The sequence below is a fragment of the Tamandua tetradactyla genome, chromosome 6 (assembly GCF_023851605.1).
Source record: "Tamandua tetradactyla isolate mTamTet1 chromosome 6, mTamTet1.pri, whole genome shotgun sequence".
NCBI lineage: Eukaryota > Metazoa > Chordata > Mammalia > Pilosa > Myrmecophagidae > Tamandua > Tamandua tetradactyla.
The window spans coordinates 164,059,560-164,075,317 of NC_135332.1; the positions used below are offsets into that span (position 1 = coordinate 164,059,560).

The following is a 15,758-nucleotide window of genomic DNA, read 5'->3' on the forward strand; positions in this document are numbered from 1 at the left end:
CTAGTGGTCAATGGGAGAGAGGCATAAGGGATATGGGATATTTGAGTTTTTTCTTTTTATTTCTTTTTCTGGAGTGATGCAAATGTTCCAAAAAATGATAAGGATGATGAATACACAACCATGTGATAATATTGTGAGTCATTGATTGTACACCATGTATAGACTGTATGTATCTAAAGGTTTGTCAATAAAAATATTTTTTAAAAAAATTTTCACTTGAAATTTTTAGAAGCTATAATTGGAGCAAGGAACTTGTCAAGACTCCTCCATGCCCTCCTGGCTTGCTTTAAGTATATCAATACCTTGTTATTAATTTTGGACTATGCGTTCAAGTTTTTAGTATTCCTATTTACCTACTTACCTTAATTCTACTACTTGAAAGTAACCTCTTTGAAAGCAGGATCCACATATTCTCAATGTGATCTCACCTTAAGTAGATACCCACTGATGCCTGATGATTTGGTGTGGGCCTTTTAACGGTGGTGTGAAGTTTACAAGTCCTAAATGCAAGCCACAGCAGCTGATGATCATCATTGTAAGGTGGTCTTGAGAAAAAGCTGGATCTGTTTAAAAAGGTGGAAAAAAAGGGGGGGGGGATAGTTTACTGTCAGTTGAAAACTTTCATGTCCATATATCTGACTACATAATGCCTGGGATATGCTGTGAGCATATACACATAGATGATGTGAGACAATCTAAGCTCTTGTTAGAAAATTCAAATACAACCAATCAAAGCTGTTTATATTTAAAACCTAAAGTAAGAACTTTATTGCCTGGATTTTCTTATACAACAAGTATCCTACTCTATGTATTTACAGTATATTACTAATTGGATCATAACAGGGGTTTTGCAACTGACAAGAAACTTTGAAGCACTTTCATTTTGCAAGGAAACTGGCCCCAGTGAGATTAGGTCATTTATTCAAGGTTACATCACTAGGCACTCATGATGTTGCAACAGAGAACCCAGGTCTCCTGTTTTCCAGAACCATGACCTTTCCATGCTACAAATCCTTACTTTTCTGGCCAAAAAAATCACCTTCTCTTTTCATATTCAGTTCAATAAACCTGGGTCTGTGTTAAGCGACAACAGTGACATGTAGTAGCACTATACAGTTAAGGGAGAATAAGCATCATGAACAGTATAATGCCATTAACCTTGTGGGGCAGCTGATGGCTGGTTAGCTGATGGCTGGGGGTAAGCGGCTGTACTGAGTCAGTCACACAGACACAGAGCACACAGCACGCGACTCAGGAGACAACCCTCAGGGGAGAGTGGAAGGCGTCTGCTTTATTCAGGAAGTGCACAGGCTTATATAGGCTGGGAAGCATGCAGGGACACGTATTGGTCTGGGATTGGTGGTGGTTGTTGCTAGGCTAGAGGGCAGATTTCCAGGATTGGTCACCATTGTTGCTAGGGTGGAGGGCAGATTTCTGGGATTGGACACCGTTGTTGCTAAGGCGGAAGGCAGATTTCTGGGATTAGTCACCGTTGTTGCTAAGGCAGAGGGCAGATTTCGGGTCAGCCATTTTGTGTTGCCTTGCATCAGCCACGGCAGCCATGTTAGCAATATTTTATGGCTTCTTCAACAATAGCGATATTTTATGGCTTCTCCATCAAACCTTACCATTAGTGACTTATAATCAAGTGGGAAAGAATGCCACCAACCCAAGTCTGCTGGGGGATAAAAGTTTATCTTGAGAAATAATAAAATGAGTCAACCCCCTTCTTGATCCTCCCCATTTGCTGAATCCCCTTCCTCTTTCCCTACTATATTTATAAAATCTAGCATGTACATATTACACAGAATATCTAGCATAGGCAACTGGATATCCCTGTTGAAGAAAGAGTAAACGCCCTCTAGAGCTCACTATTTCTTGATACTTGAGCATAGAAAAATGAAATAATATGCTTTATTCAGTGCTTCTTTGTATAAAACCCTGCAAATCAGCCTATACTTTGGCAAGAAAACTTGTAATTGTCACAGCAATTAAGATCAGAACAACACTTAAGTAACTATGTATTAGCATTACTCTTCATTTATGTTGCAAGCAAACACCATCCTAGTAAAAGCATGGAAGAAAACAATAATCTAATAAAATGCAGTGAGTACTGTAGGAGTTATATGTACTGCTTCTGGTTCCCAGACCTATTGGATTAAACAACAGAAATTTATTGTCTCCCAGTTCTGGAGGCTAGAGGTCCACTAAAAGTTTCAGCAGGGCCATGCTTTCTCTGAAGTTCTGGAGGGTTCTTTGGCTTGTACAATAACACAGCCTCTGCCTCTGTCACGTGTTATCTTATCTCTTTGTCTGTTGATGCCCAAATTTTCACTCTTTATTAGGACACCTAATCATATGGATTAGGGCTCACTCTACTGCAGTTTGGCCTCATCTTAACCTTCAAAGAATAGAAGATGCCCTGTTTCCAAATAGGGTCACAGTGAAAGGATGAGGTTAGGAGTTGAACACATATCTTTTTTGGTGACACAAGTCAATCCATAACACATACAGTGGGTAAAGAGTAAGTGAAATCATTGTGAATGATGTGATCCTTGAGATCCGGGACTATATCTGTCTTATTGACCATTTTATCCTAGTGTCTTAAACACAGAAAAATAGTAGGCATTCAAAAATATTGTATGGATGAATGGAAAGAAGGAAGGAAGGTGTAATGGCTTGAATCTTTTATGTACCCCAGGAAAGCCATATTCTTCTAACCCAATCTTGTGGGGTCAGACCTATTGCTGGGTGGAACTTTTAGAATTGTAAATTGTTACCATGGAGATGTGCCCCACCCAATTGAAGGTGGGTCTTAATCCTTTTACTGGAGTCCTGAATGAAGAGAATAAAAGACAGGAAACAGAGCGCTCAGAGATGATACAAAGAGCAGAAACATGAAACCAAGAGAAGGGTTCTTGAAGATAGAAAAAAACCCTAAGAGATGCTAAACTATGAAATTGTGCTGGTTTGAAAGTATTATGTACCCCAGGAAAAGCCATGTTTTCATCACTATTTAATCTTGTGGGGGCAGCCATTTCTTTTTTTTTCATGTTCAGGCAGCCATTTCTTTTAACCCTGATATGGCACTATAGGGCATAAAATTTTGATTAGATTATCTCCATGGAGATGTGGCATACCCAATTGTGGATGTGACTTATTGATTAGATGGAGGTGTGACTCCACCCATTCAAGATGGGTGTTGATTAGTTACTAAAAGGTGAAACATTTTGGAGAAAGCTCAGATGCAGATGCTTGGAGAACAGTTGCTTCTGAGTTGACAGAGACACAGATATTTGGAGATGCTTGGAGTGCTGACAGTGAGAACAGATGCCTAGACACAAGCAGAGCCAAGTGGACATCACCATGTGCCTTCCCATAAGATGTTAAGCCAGCCAGAATCCAGACATGTGTCCAAAGGAGTTACATGAAGGCCCAGAGATGCTTAGAGAGGAAACCATTGGCATCAGAAGCTGGAAACAATGGAACCAGGAATAAGGACCAGCAGATGCCAGCCAGTTGCCTTTCCAGCTGGCAGAGGTGTTCCAGATGTTGGCAGCCTTTCTTCAGAGTCTTGGTGCCATCTTGTTGATGCCTTAAATTCAGACATTTTCATTGCCTTAGAACTGTAAATTGGTAAACTAAAAAATCCCATTTATAAAAGCCAATCCATTTCTGGTATATTGCATTTCTGGTATATTTGCATGCTGCTTTAACAAGCTGTAACAGAGGAAAAGGTGTGGTTGAAACCTGAAAAATCAATGTATCAGAGTTGAGTCTTGACGCAAGGTACAGCCTCTGCAGGGAGGATGATGGGAAAGGCAAAAGTATTTAAGGCAGAGGATGGGCTCTTATTTATGCCCATGTTTGCTGTACAATGTACTACTCCAGAGAGTGCTGTCCACATAGACTACAGCAGCCCTGGGGAGAAGAGAGGTGGAAAAGTTACTGCAAAATGGTGGGTATCTTCTAAATATGATTAGTTTGGTGACTAAATTATTCTTCAAGAAAATAATTTGAGTTGAGGCAGTGTACTGTTCTAGAAACGACAGATCTGGGTTGAAATTTGACCCTTCCACTTACTTAGCTGTGTAACCTTAAGCTCTTTGAGGGCAAAAACTGTCTATCTTGTTTATGGATTTAGCTCAGTGACTAATACAGAGAATGTACTTAATAAATATTTGATAAATATTAATCACATAGTATATAATTTAATAGTTCTCTTATGTGTAAAGTAAAGATACTGATATTTATTTCACATGGTACAGTGAATATGAAACAAGAAGATGAATATAAAAAGTCTAACACAGCCTGTTATATGGTAGATGCCTAATAACTGGCAGCTATTATTAGAAACAGTAGGCTTTGTTTAATTTTTTTGAAATGGAAAATCTTGTCCAATTTCAAGGAAAGAGATTTAGCAATCTTCTCTTATAAACTGAGAGCAAAAAACACGGGAGAGAATACTGGTAGCTCAATGTTTCTCAACCTTGAGTAGTAATGGCCCCTAAGGGGACAGGTGAGATAGGTGGGGAATTTATGATTGTTCCAATGACTGGGCATGTTACTGGCATTTACTGGGCAGAGGCCAGGGATGTTAGTGTTCATTAACGCATAGGACAGTCCTATACAACAAATAACTGTCTTCCCCAAAATGCCAACAATACTGCCATTGAGAAACACCATGTCGTCTCAACAGATGACATCTACCAGTTTTCTCCTATATCTCATTTTAAAGCACTGCATATATAACTGAAAAGCTTTTTGAAAAGTATTTGCAGGTGAAATTACATTTACCCTGATTTTCTTGTCTTGAGTACAAGAAAAAAATAAATAAAACAGGCCCCAAGATATTATAAAATAGAGTCAATTAAAATGTTATAATACTTTTAGGATCACATTGGGGGAAAAGAGTTCTAATGAAATAGTAAATCAATCAGAAAATGTGACGCCATAAGGATAAATTTTTTGCCAAAAAATTGTAGGAAAGAATTTTCACCTTGTCAAAGAGGCAACCAAGAGGTTTTTCTTAGGAAAATCAAAGAAAGTAACTTGAAAAACTCAGATTTTTAAACTTTCCATTTATTTTCATCTTCGGGCTTGTATCCTACATAGTTCAGACATCTGTGTCCCTTTTATATAACAGCTCCCCCTGCTGAGTAGCAATCCTGCTTGTCTCTTGCCCTAAACATTTTCTTCTTCCTTATCTAAGATAAATAAAAAGAAACAGTGATTTAAAAAAAGTAAGGCACTAGAGAAGAGGGAATAAATAGGTTAAGAATGTAGGGTCAAAGATCTAGAATAGTGATCTCCAAAGTGGGTGCTTATATACTCCAAGGAGCATGTAAGAGATATAGGATTACTGTATTGGAACTGCTGCTGCTTATATGTATTTATTTAAATATAAATGATAATGAGGGTGTCACTTAACTACTGTCAGACAGTATATGAAGTGTTTCACAGCAACAAGGAGTAGGAAACAGTGGTGCCCTCGCCCATCCCTGTGTTTTAACGTATTGCAGTTTATATGCAATATGTGCACAGTTAAATTGGCTTACAGATTCTCTTCAGTGATTTTAAATAAACTAGATACCACCCCCCACACACACACACACGATTGCTTTTCAAAGATTCCCACAGAAACACTGGATTGACACTGATATCAATTACGTAAGCACAAGCGGACAACTGCGAAAGAGCAAAGCCTGTGTTTCTCTCATCGCACGAACTCTTCCCAAGCCACATTCCAAGATAAGAACATGACAAACATGTCCAAGTCAGCACTGTCCGACAGAACTTCCTGTGATGCTGGAAATGTTCTAGATCAGCACTGTCCAAGTAGGCAGCCACTAGCCGCACGTGGTTATTGAACACTTGGAATACAGCTAGTGCAACTGAGGAACGAAATTATTACTTTTTAAATATTTACTTAATTTAAATGAAATAGCCACATGTGGCTAGTGGCTATCATATTTGACAGTGCAATTCTAAGAGATCCACAAATAGATCAGGAGAGCCAGGCATTTGGTTTGAATTCAAATGCCTTCACTTACAAGCTGCTTGACCTTTGGTTTAATTTTTCTGTGTCTGTTTCCTCATCTGTAAATGGAGATAATCATAATGCCTATCAAATATGGTTGTTTTTAAGGTTCAAATAGTTAATGCATAAAAAGTACTTAAATGAAGATGGCGGCTTAGTAAGACGCGCGGATCTTAGTTTCTTCTCCAGGACACCTACTAGGGGAGTAGAAACGATACAGAAAGCGCCCAAAGCCACAACAGAGATAAAAAAGACAGCGTACCCCATCCTGGAACGGCTGGCTGGCTGAGAGAAGCAGCTCGGGTGAGATCGCCGAGGCGCGCGGGCCTTACCGGGCGGGGTGGCAAGCGGCCGGAGTTACTCCCTTCCCCCTTCCCGGGCCGGCTGGGAGAATTGGAGAGGCGGTCCCCTGAAACAAAGATGGCTGGCGCCCACACCACGCGCAGCCCCCGGACCAACTGAGAGAATTGGATCGGAAACCCCCAGGCCGCGGAGAACGGTGACGGGTGGGGGAGGCCCCTTCCAAACCCGTGACTCCCGGGGAACGTGCACTCTCTCGGGCGGGCCGCGGCCGCTGGAGCCCTCCCGCCATGCTTGTTGCCCAGGGCCGACTAGGAAATTCGGACGGGCTCTTTCCCTGGCTGCGGCGACCAGCAACCCTCCCTGCGTTCGGACCACGGGCCGGCTCAAGCCGCTTCGGCTAGCGAACCCCCAGGACAGCGAGAGTTTTCCAAAGTTTAAGGTCCCACAGCACCTTTTACTGGTGGGACCCGCAGACAAACGTGTGCCACGAGCGCCACCTACTGCGCAGGATAAGAAAAACAGAACCCAGAGATTTCACAGAAAAATATTACAACCTTGCTGGGTCCAACACCAAGAGAAATCTGAATAAATACCCAGACGCCAGCAGCAGAAGATAACTGTCCACGCTCAAAAGATTGAGAATATGGCTCAGTCAAAGGAACAAACCAATAGCTCAAATGAGACACAAGAGCTGAGACAACTAATGCTGAATATACGAACAGAAATGGAAAACCTCTTCAAAAATGAAATCGATAAATTGAGGGAGGACATGAAGAGGACATGGGCTGAACATAAAGAAGAAATAGAAAAACTGAAAAAACAAATCGCAGAACTTATGGAAGTGAAGGATAAAGTAGCAAACATAGAAAAAATAATGGATAGCTACTATGATAGATTTAAAGAGACAGAAGATAGAATTAGTGATTTGGAGGATGGAACATCTGAATTCCAAAAAGAAACAGAAACTATAGGGAAAAGAATGGAAAAATTTGAACAGGGTATCAGGGAACTCAAGGACAATATGAGCCGCACAAATATACGTGTTGTGGGTGTCCCAGAAGGAGAAGAGAAGGGAAAAGGAGGAGAAAAACTAATGGAAGAAATTATCACTGAAAATTTCCCAACTCTTATGAAAGACCTAAAATTACAGATCCAAGAAGTGCAGCGCACCCCAAAGAGATTAGACCCAAATAGGCGTTCTCCAAGACACTTACTAGTTAGAATGTCAGAGGTCAAAGAGAAAGAGAAGATCTTGAAAGCAGCAAGAGAAAAACAATCCATTACATACAAGGGAAACCCAATAAGACTTTGTGTAGATTTCTCAGCAGAAACCATGGAAGCTAGAAGACAGTGGGATGATATATTTAAAATACTAAAAGAGAAAAACTGCCAACCAAGACTCCTATATCCAGCAAAATTATCCTTCAAAAATGAGGGAGAAATTAAAACATTCTCAGACAAAAAGTCACTGAAAGAATTTGTGACCAAGAGACCAGCTCTGCAAGAAATACTAAAGGGAGCACTAGAGTCAGATACAAAAAGACAGAAGAGAGAGATATGGAAAAGAGTGTAGAAAGAAGGAAAATCAGATATGATATATATAATACAAAAGGCAAAATGTTAGAGGAAAATATTATCCAAACAGTAATAACACTAAATGTCAATGGACTGAATTCCCCAATCAAAAGACATAGAGTGGCAGAATGGATTAAAAAACAGGATCCTTCTATATGCTGTCTACAGGAAACACATCTTAGACCCAAAGATAAACATAGGTTGAAAGTGAAAGGTTGGGAAAAGATATTTCATGCAAATAACAACCAGAAAAGAGCAGGAGTGGCTATACTAATATCCAACAAATTAGACTTCAAATGTAAAACAGTTAAAAGAGACAAAGAAGGACACTATATACTAATAAAAGGAACAATTAAACAAGAAGACATAACAATCATACATATTTACGCACCGAATCAGAATGCCCCAAAATACGTGAGGAATATACTGCAAACACTGAAAAGGGAAATAGACTCATATACCATAATAGTTGGAGACTTCAACTCACCACTCTCATCAAGGGACAGAACATCTAGACAGAGGATCAACAAAGAAATAGAGAATCTGAATATTACTATAAATGAACTAGACTTAATAGACATTTATAGGACATTACATCCCACAACAGCAGGATACACCTTTTTCTCAAGTGCTCATGGATCATTCTCAAAGATAGACCATATGCTGGGTCACAAAGCAAGTCTTAACAAATTTAAAAAGATTGAAATCTTACACAACACTTTCTCGGACCATAAAGGAATGATGTTGGAAATCAATAATAGGCAGAGTGCCAGAAAATTCACAAATACGTGGAGGCTCAACAACACACTCCTAAACAACGACTGGGTCAAAGAAGAAATTGCAAGGGAAATTAGCAAATACCTCGAGGCGAATGAAAATGAAAACACAACATATCAAAACTTATGGGACGCAGCAAAGGCAGTGCTAAGAGGGAAATTTATTGCTCTAAATGCCTATATCAGAAAAGAAGAAAAGGCAAAAATTCAGGAATTAACTATCCATTTGGAAGAACTGGAGAAAGAACAGCAAGCTAACCCCAAAGCAAGCAAAAGGAAAGAAATAACAAAGATTAGAGCACAAATAAATGAAATTGAAAACATGAAAACAATAGAGAAAATCAATAAGACCAGAAGTTGGTTCTATGAGAAAATCAATAAGATTGATGGGCCCTTAGCAAGATTGACAAAAAGAAGAAGAGAGAGGATGCAAATAAATAAGATCAGAAATGGGAGAGGAGACATAACTACTGACCTCACAGAAATAAAGGAGGTAATAACAGGATACTATGAACAACTTTACGCTAATAAATACAACAATTTAGAGGAAATGGACGGGTTCCTGGAAAGACATGAACAACCAACTTTGACTCAAGAAGACATAGATGACCTCAACAAACCAATCACAAGTAAAGAAATTGAATCAGTCATTCAAAAGCTTCCTAAAAAGAAAAGTCCAGGACCAGATGGCTTCACATGTGAATTCTACCAAACGTTCCAGAAAGAATTAGTACCAATTCTCTTCAAACTCTTCAAAAAAATCGAAGTGGAGGGAAAACTACCTAATTCATTCTATGAAGCCAACATCACCCTCATACCAAAACCAGGCAAAGATATTACAAAAAAAGAAAACTACAGACCAATCTCTCTAATGAATACAGATGCAAAAATCCTCAATAAAATTCTAGCAAATCGTATCCAACAACACATTAAAAGAATTATACATCATGACCAAGTAGGATTCATCCCAGGTATGCAAGGATGGTTCAACATAAGAAAATCAATTAATGTAATACACCATATCAACAAATCAAAGCAGAAAAATCACATGATCATCTCAATTGATGCAGAGAAGGCATTCGACAAGATTCAACATCCTTTCCTGTTGAAAACACTTCAAAAGATAGGAATACAAGGGAACTTCCTTAAAATGATAGAGGGAATATATGAAAAACCCACAGCTAATATCATCCTCAATGGGGAAAAATTGAAAACTTTCCCCCTAAGATCAGGAACAAGACAAGGATGTCCACTATCACCACTATTATTCAACATTGTGTTGGAGGTTCTAGCCAGAGCAATTAGACAAGAAAAAGAAATACAAGGCATCAAAATTGGAAAGGAAGAAGTAAAACTATCACTGTTTGCAGATGATATGATACTATACGTCGAAAACCCGGAAAAATCCACAACAAAACTACTAGAGCTAATAAATGAGTACAGCAAAGTAGCAGGTTACAAGATCAACATTCAAAAATCTGTAGCATTTCTATACACTAGTAATGAACAAGCTGAGGGGGAAATCAAGAAACGAATCCCATTTACAATTGCAACTAAAAGAATAAAATACCTAGGAATAAATTTAACTAAAGAGACAAAAAACCTATATAAAGAAAACTACAAAAAACTGCTAAAAGAAATCACAGAAGACCTAAATAGATGGAAGGGCATACCGTGTTCATGGATTGGAAGACTAAATATAGTTAAGATGTCAATCCTACCTAAATTGATTTACAGATTCAATGCAATACCAATCAAAATCCCAACAACTTATTTTTCAGAAATAGAAAAACCAATAAGCAAATTTATCTGGAAGGGCAGGGTGCCCCGAATTGCTAAAAACATCTTGAGGAAAAAAAACGAAGCTGGAGGTCTCGCGCTGCCTGACTTTAAGGCATATTATGAAGCCACAGTGGTCAAAACAGCATGGTATTGGCATAAAGATAGATATATCGACCAATGGAATCGAATAGAGTGCTCAGATATAGACCCTCTCATCTATGGACATTTGATCTTTGATAAGGCAGTCAAGTCAACTCACCTGGGACAGAGCAGTCTCTTCAATAAATGGTGCCTAGAGAACTGGATATCCATATGCAAAAGAATGAAAGAAGACCCATCTCTCACACCCTATACAAAAGTTAACTCAAAATGGATCAAAGATCTAAACATTAGGTCTAAGACCATAAAACAGTTAGAGGAAAATGTTGGGAGATATCTTATGGATCTTACAACTGGAGGCGGTTTTATGGACCTTAAACCTAAAGCAAGAGCACTGAAGAAGGAAATAAATAAATGGGAACTCCTCAAAATTAAACACTTTTGTGCATCAAAGAACTTCATCAAGAAAGTAGAAAGACAGCCTTCACAATGGGAGACAATATTTGGAAATTATATATCAGATAAAGGTCTAGTATCCAGAATTTATAAAGAGATTGTTCATCTCAACAACAAAAAGACAGCCAACCCAATTACAAAATGGGAAAAAGACTTGAACAGACACCTCTCAGAAGAGGAAATACGGATGGCCAAGAGGCACATGAAGAGATGCTCAATGTCCCTGGCCATTAGAGAAATGCAAATCAAAACCACAATGAGATATCATCTCACACCCACCAGAATGGCCATTATCAACAAAACAGAAAATGACAAGTGCTGGAGAGGATGCGGAGAAAGAGGCACACTTATCCACTGTTGGTGGGAATGTCAAAGGTTGCAACCACTGTGGAAGGCAGTTTGGCGGTGCCTCAAAAAGCTGAATATAGAATTGCCATACGACCCAGCAATACCATTGCTAGGTATCTACTCAAAGGACTTAAGGGCAAAGACACAAACGGACATTTGCACACCAATGTTTATAGCAGCATTATTTACAATTGCAAAGAGATGGAAACAGCCAAAATCTCCAACAACAGAAGAGTGGCTAAACAAACTGTGGTATATACATACGATGGAATATTATGCAGCTTTAAGACAAGATAAACTTATGAACCATGTAATAACATGGATGGACCTAGAGAATATTATGCTGAGTGAATCCAGCCAAAAACTAAAGGACAAATACTGTATGGTCCCACTGATGTGAACGGACATTCGAGAATAAACTTGAAATATGTCATTGGTAACAGAGTTCAGCAGGAGTTAGAAACAGGGTAAGACAATGGGTAATTGAAGCTGAAGGGATACAGACTGTGCAACAGGACTAGATACAAAAACTCAAAAATGGACAGCACAATAATACCTAATTGTAAAGTAATCATGTTAAAACACTGAATGAAGCTGCATCTGAGCTATAGGTTTTTGTTTTGTTTTGTTTTGTTTTGTTTTGATTTTACTATTATTACTTTTATTTTTTTCTCTATATTAACATTCTATATCTTTTTCGGTTATGTTGCTAGTTCTTCTAAACCAATGCAAATGTACTAAGAAATGATGATCATGCATCTATGTGATGATGTTAAGAATTAATGATTGCATGTGTAGAATGGTATGATCTCTAAATGTTGGGTTAATTTCTTTTTTTCCGTTAATTAAAAAAAAAAAAAAAGAGAGAAAGGATAATTGGAGATGAAGGGATACAGACTGTACAACGGGACTGGATATAAAAACTCAGAAATGGACAGCACAATACTCCCCAATTGTAATGCAATTATGTTAAAACACTGAATGAAGCTGCATGTGAGGTATAGGTTTTTTGTTTTTGTTTTTTTTGTTTTTTTCTTTCTATTATTGTTTTAATTCTTATTCTGTTGTCTTTTTATTTCTTTTTCTAAATTGATGCAAATGTACTAAGAAATGATGAATATGCAACTATGTGATGTTATTAAGAATTACTGATTGTACATGTAGATTGGAATGATTTCTAATTGTTTTGTTAATTCTTTTTTTAATTAATAAAAAAAAAAAACCTAAAAAAAAACAAAAAAGTACTTAAATAATCGCACAGTACATAGTAAGATTTTTTGGGGGGGGTGGGGGGTGGGGCTTGGGCAAGCTTAGGAAAACAAACCCGGGTCTCTGGCATGGCAGGCGAGAACTCTGCCACTGAGCTACTGTTGCACTACCCTATAGTAAGCTTTTATCTCATAATCAGAGATAATCAAAAAAGAAAAAAAAGAAATTATCAAAATAATTTGAAATATGGATTGATAAACTCTTACTGATGCTCCTCAAACTATGTTTATATTAGGCCTTAAAACATTAAGTAGTTAGCACGAAACAATCACAGTAGCGAGATATTTACAAAAAATTGATCTCATCTTTTTCTTATCCTTTCATGTGTACATTTTATAATGTACATACTTTATTAGTATAATAAATATATTTATTAAGATACATATATTCTATATGTACACTCAATTTTTTTTAACTGATGGAATGAGCAACCAGAAATGTTTAGAGATCACTGGGCTAAATCAAGGGACGTTAAGTTCAATAAGAATAATAGTGCTGGGTGGATAGTATTCAATTACTACATTTATGTCACATAGGTAATTATGGAGGAAAAAAGGAAATGTTCACTCATAGCACATGAGTTGCTAAGAATCTTTAAAAGCCACAATATAATATTTCAGTGTGATGAATGGAGAAGGTGATCAACGATTATGTGGTATTTTATTAAGCAGAAAGTTATTTTTATGGAAGGCCATATTAAGTGACAATGACATTTTAAATTATCATATAATTGGCTGAGGAAACCATATTTTGGTGATAAAATAGTCCAAACAGTGTAAATATCAGTATAACACTGAAAATCATACTTACAGACTAGAATCTCTCAAAATTTATTATGAATGTTCCTTAGATGTGAACGGATTTAACAGGAAAAAAGGTTTCCACAGTCAAAAGAGTTTGGGAAAAGCTGATATTAAAACAGATTCTCTTCCCATGGGAGACACAGAGGAGGTGCCCGTAGCTCTGGAAGTACTTGGAGTACATCCACAACTTCTAGGACATTATTGAATAGCAGTGCTGACAGTAGATAAAATTCACTTGTTTGTCAGTGACCCTCCCGCGTTCAGACCCTGGGCCGGCTGGCACTCTTCCAAGCCGCTTCGGCTAGCGAACCTCCCGGATGGCGAGAGTTTTCCAAAGTTAAAGGACCCACAGCACCTTTTACTGGTGGGACGCGCAGACAAACGTGTGCCACGAGCACCACCTACTGGGCAGGATAAGAAAAACAGAACCCAGAGATTTCACAGAAAAATCTTACAACCTTGTTGGGTCCGAACCCAGGGAAATCTGACTAAATGCCCAGACGCCAGCAGCAGAAGATAACTGTCCACGCTCAGAAGATTGAGAATATGGCCCAGTCAAAGGAACAAACCAATAGTTCAAATGAGATACAAGAGCTGAGACAACTAATGTGAATATACGAACAGAAATGGAAAACCTCTTCAAAAATGAAATCGATAAATTGAGGGAGGACATGAAGAGGACATGGGCTGAACATAAAGAAGAAATAGAAAAAGTGAAAAAACAAATCACAGAACTTATGGAAGTGAAGGATAAAGTAGAAAAGATGGAAAAAACAATGGATACCTACAATGATAGATTTAAAGAGACAGAAGATAGAATTAGTGATTTGGAGGATGGAACATCTGAATTCCAAAAAGAAACAGAAACTATCAGGAAAAGAATGGAAAAATTTGAACAGGATATCAGGGAACTCAAGGACAATATGAACCGCACAAATATACATGTTGTGGGTGTTCCAGAAGGAGAAGAGAAGGGAAAAGGAGGAAAAAAACTAATGGAAGAAATTATCACTGAAAATTTCCCAACTCTTATGAAAGACCTAAAATTACAGATCCAAGAAGTGCAGCGCACCCCAAAGAGATTAGACCCAAATAGGCGTTCTCCAAGACACTTACTAGTTAGAATGTCAGAGGTCAAAGAGAAAGAGAGGATCTTGAAAGCAGCAAGAGAAAAACAATCCATCACATACAAGGGAAACCCAATAAGACTATGTGTAGTTTCTCAGCAGAAACCATGGAAGCTAGAAGACAGTGGGATGATATATTTAAATTACTAAAAGAGAAAAACTGCCAACCAAGACTCCTATATCCAGCAAAATTATCCTTCAAAAATGAGGGAGAAATTAAAACAATCTCAGACAAAAAGTCACTGAGAGAATTTGTGACCAAGAGACTACCTCTGCAAGAAATACTAAAGGGACCACTAGAGTCAGATACAAAAAGACAGAAGAGAGAGGTATGGAGAAGAGTGTAGAAAGAAGGAAAATCAGATATGATATATATAATACAAAAGGCAAAATGTTAGAGGAAAATATTATCCAAACAGTAATAACACTAAATGTTAATGGACTGAATTCCCCAATCAAAAGACATAGATTGGCAGAATGGATTAAAAAACAGGATCCTTCTATATGCTGTCTACAGGAAACACATCTTAGACCCAAAGATAAACATAGGTTGAAAGTGAAAGGTTTGGAAAAGATATTTCATGCAAATAACAACCAGAAAAGAGCAGATGTGGCTACACTAATATCCAACAAATTAGACTTCAAATGTAAAGCAGTTAAAAGAGACAAAGAAGGACACTATATACTAATAAACGGAACAATTAAACAAGAAGACATAACAATCATAAATATTTACGCACTGAACCAGAATGCCCCAAAATACGTGAGGAATACACTGCAAACACTGAAAAGGGAAATAGACTCATATACCATAATAGTTGGAGACTTCAATTCACCACTATCATCAATAGACAGAACATCTAGACAGAGGATCAATAAAGAAATAGAGAATCTGAATATTACTATAAATGAGCTAGACTTAACAGACATTTATAGGACATTACATCCCACAACAGCAGGATACACCTTTTTCTCAAGTGCTCATGGATCATTCTCAAAGATAGACCATATGCTGGGTCACAAATCAAGTCTTAACAAATTTTAAAAGATTGAAATCATACACAACACTTTCTCGGATCATAAAGGAATGAAGTTGGAAATCAATAATAGGCGGAGTGCCAGAAAATTCACAAATATGTGGAGGCTCAACAACACACTCCTAAACAACGACTGGGTCAAA

The 15,758-nt window shown here is 37.9% G+C and overlaps 1 protein-coding gene across 1 annotated transcript in view; it reads right to left on the minus strand.

Annotated features, from left to right (window-relative positions):
- Nucleotides 1–428: 428 nt before the first annotated feature.
- TAF2 (TATA-box binding protein associated factor 2) overlaps nt 429–15,758 on the minus strand; it is a 193,698-nt gene continuing 178,368 nt past the window's right edge. The window contains exon 27 of the mRNA XM_077167550.1: nt 429–563. Coding sequence (XP_077023665.1) covers nt 430–563 — 134 coding nt within the window. The 3' untranslated portion in view covers nt 429. The remainder of the gene's footprint in view (nt 564–15,758) is intronic.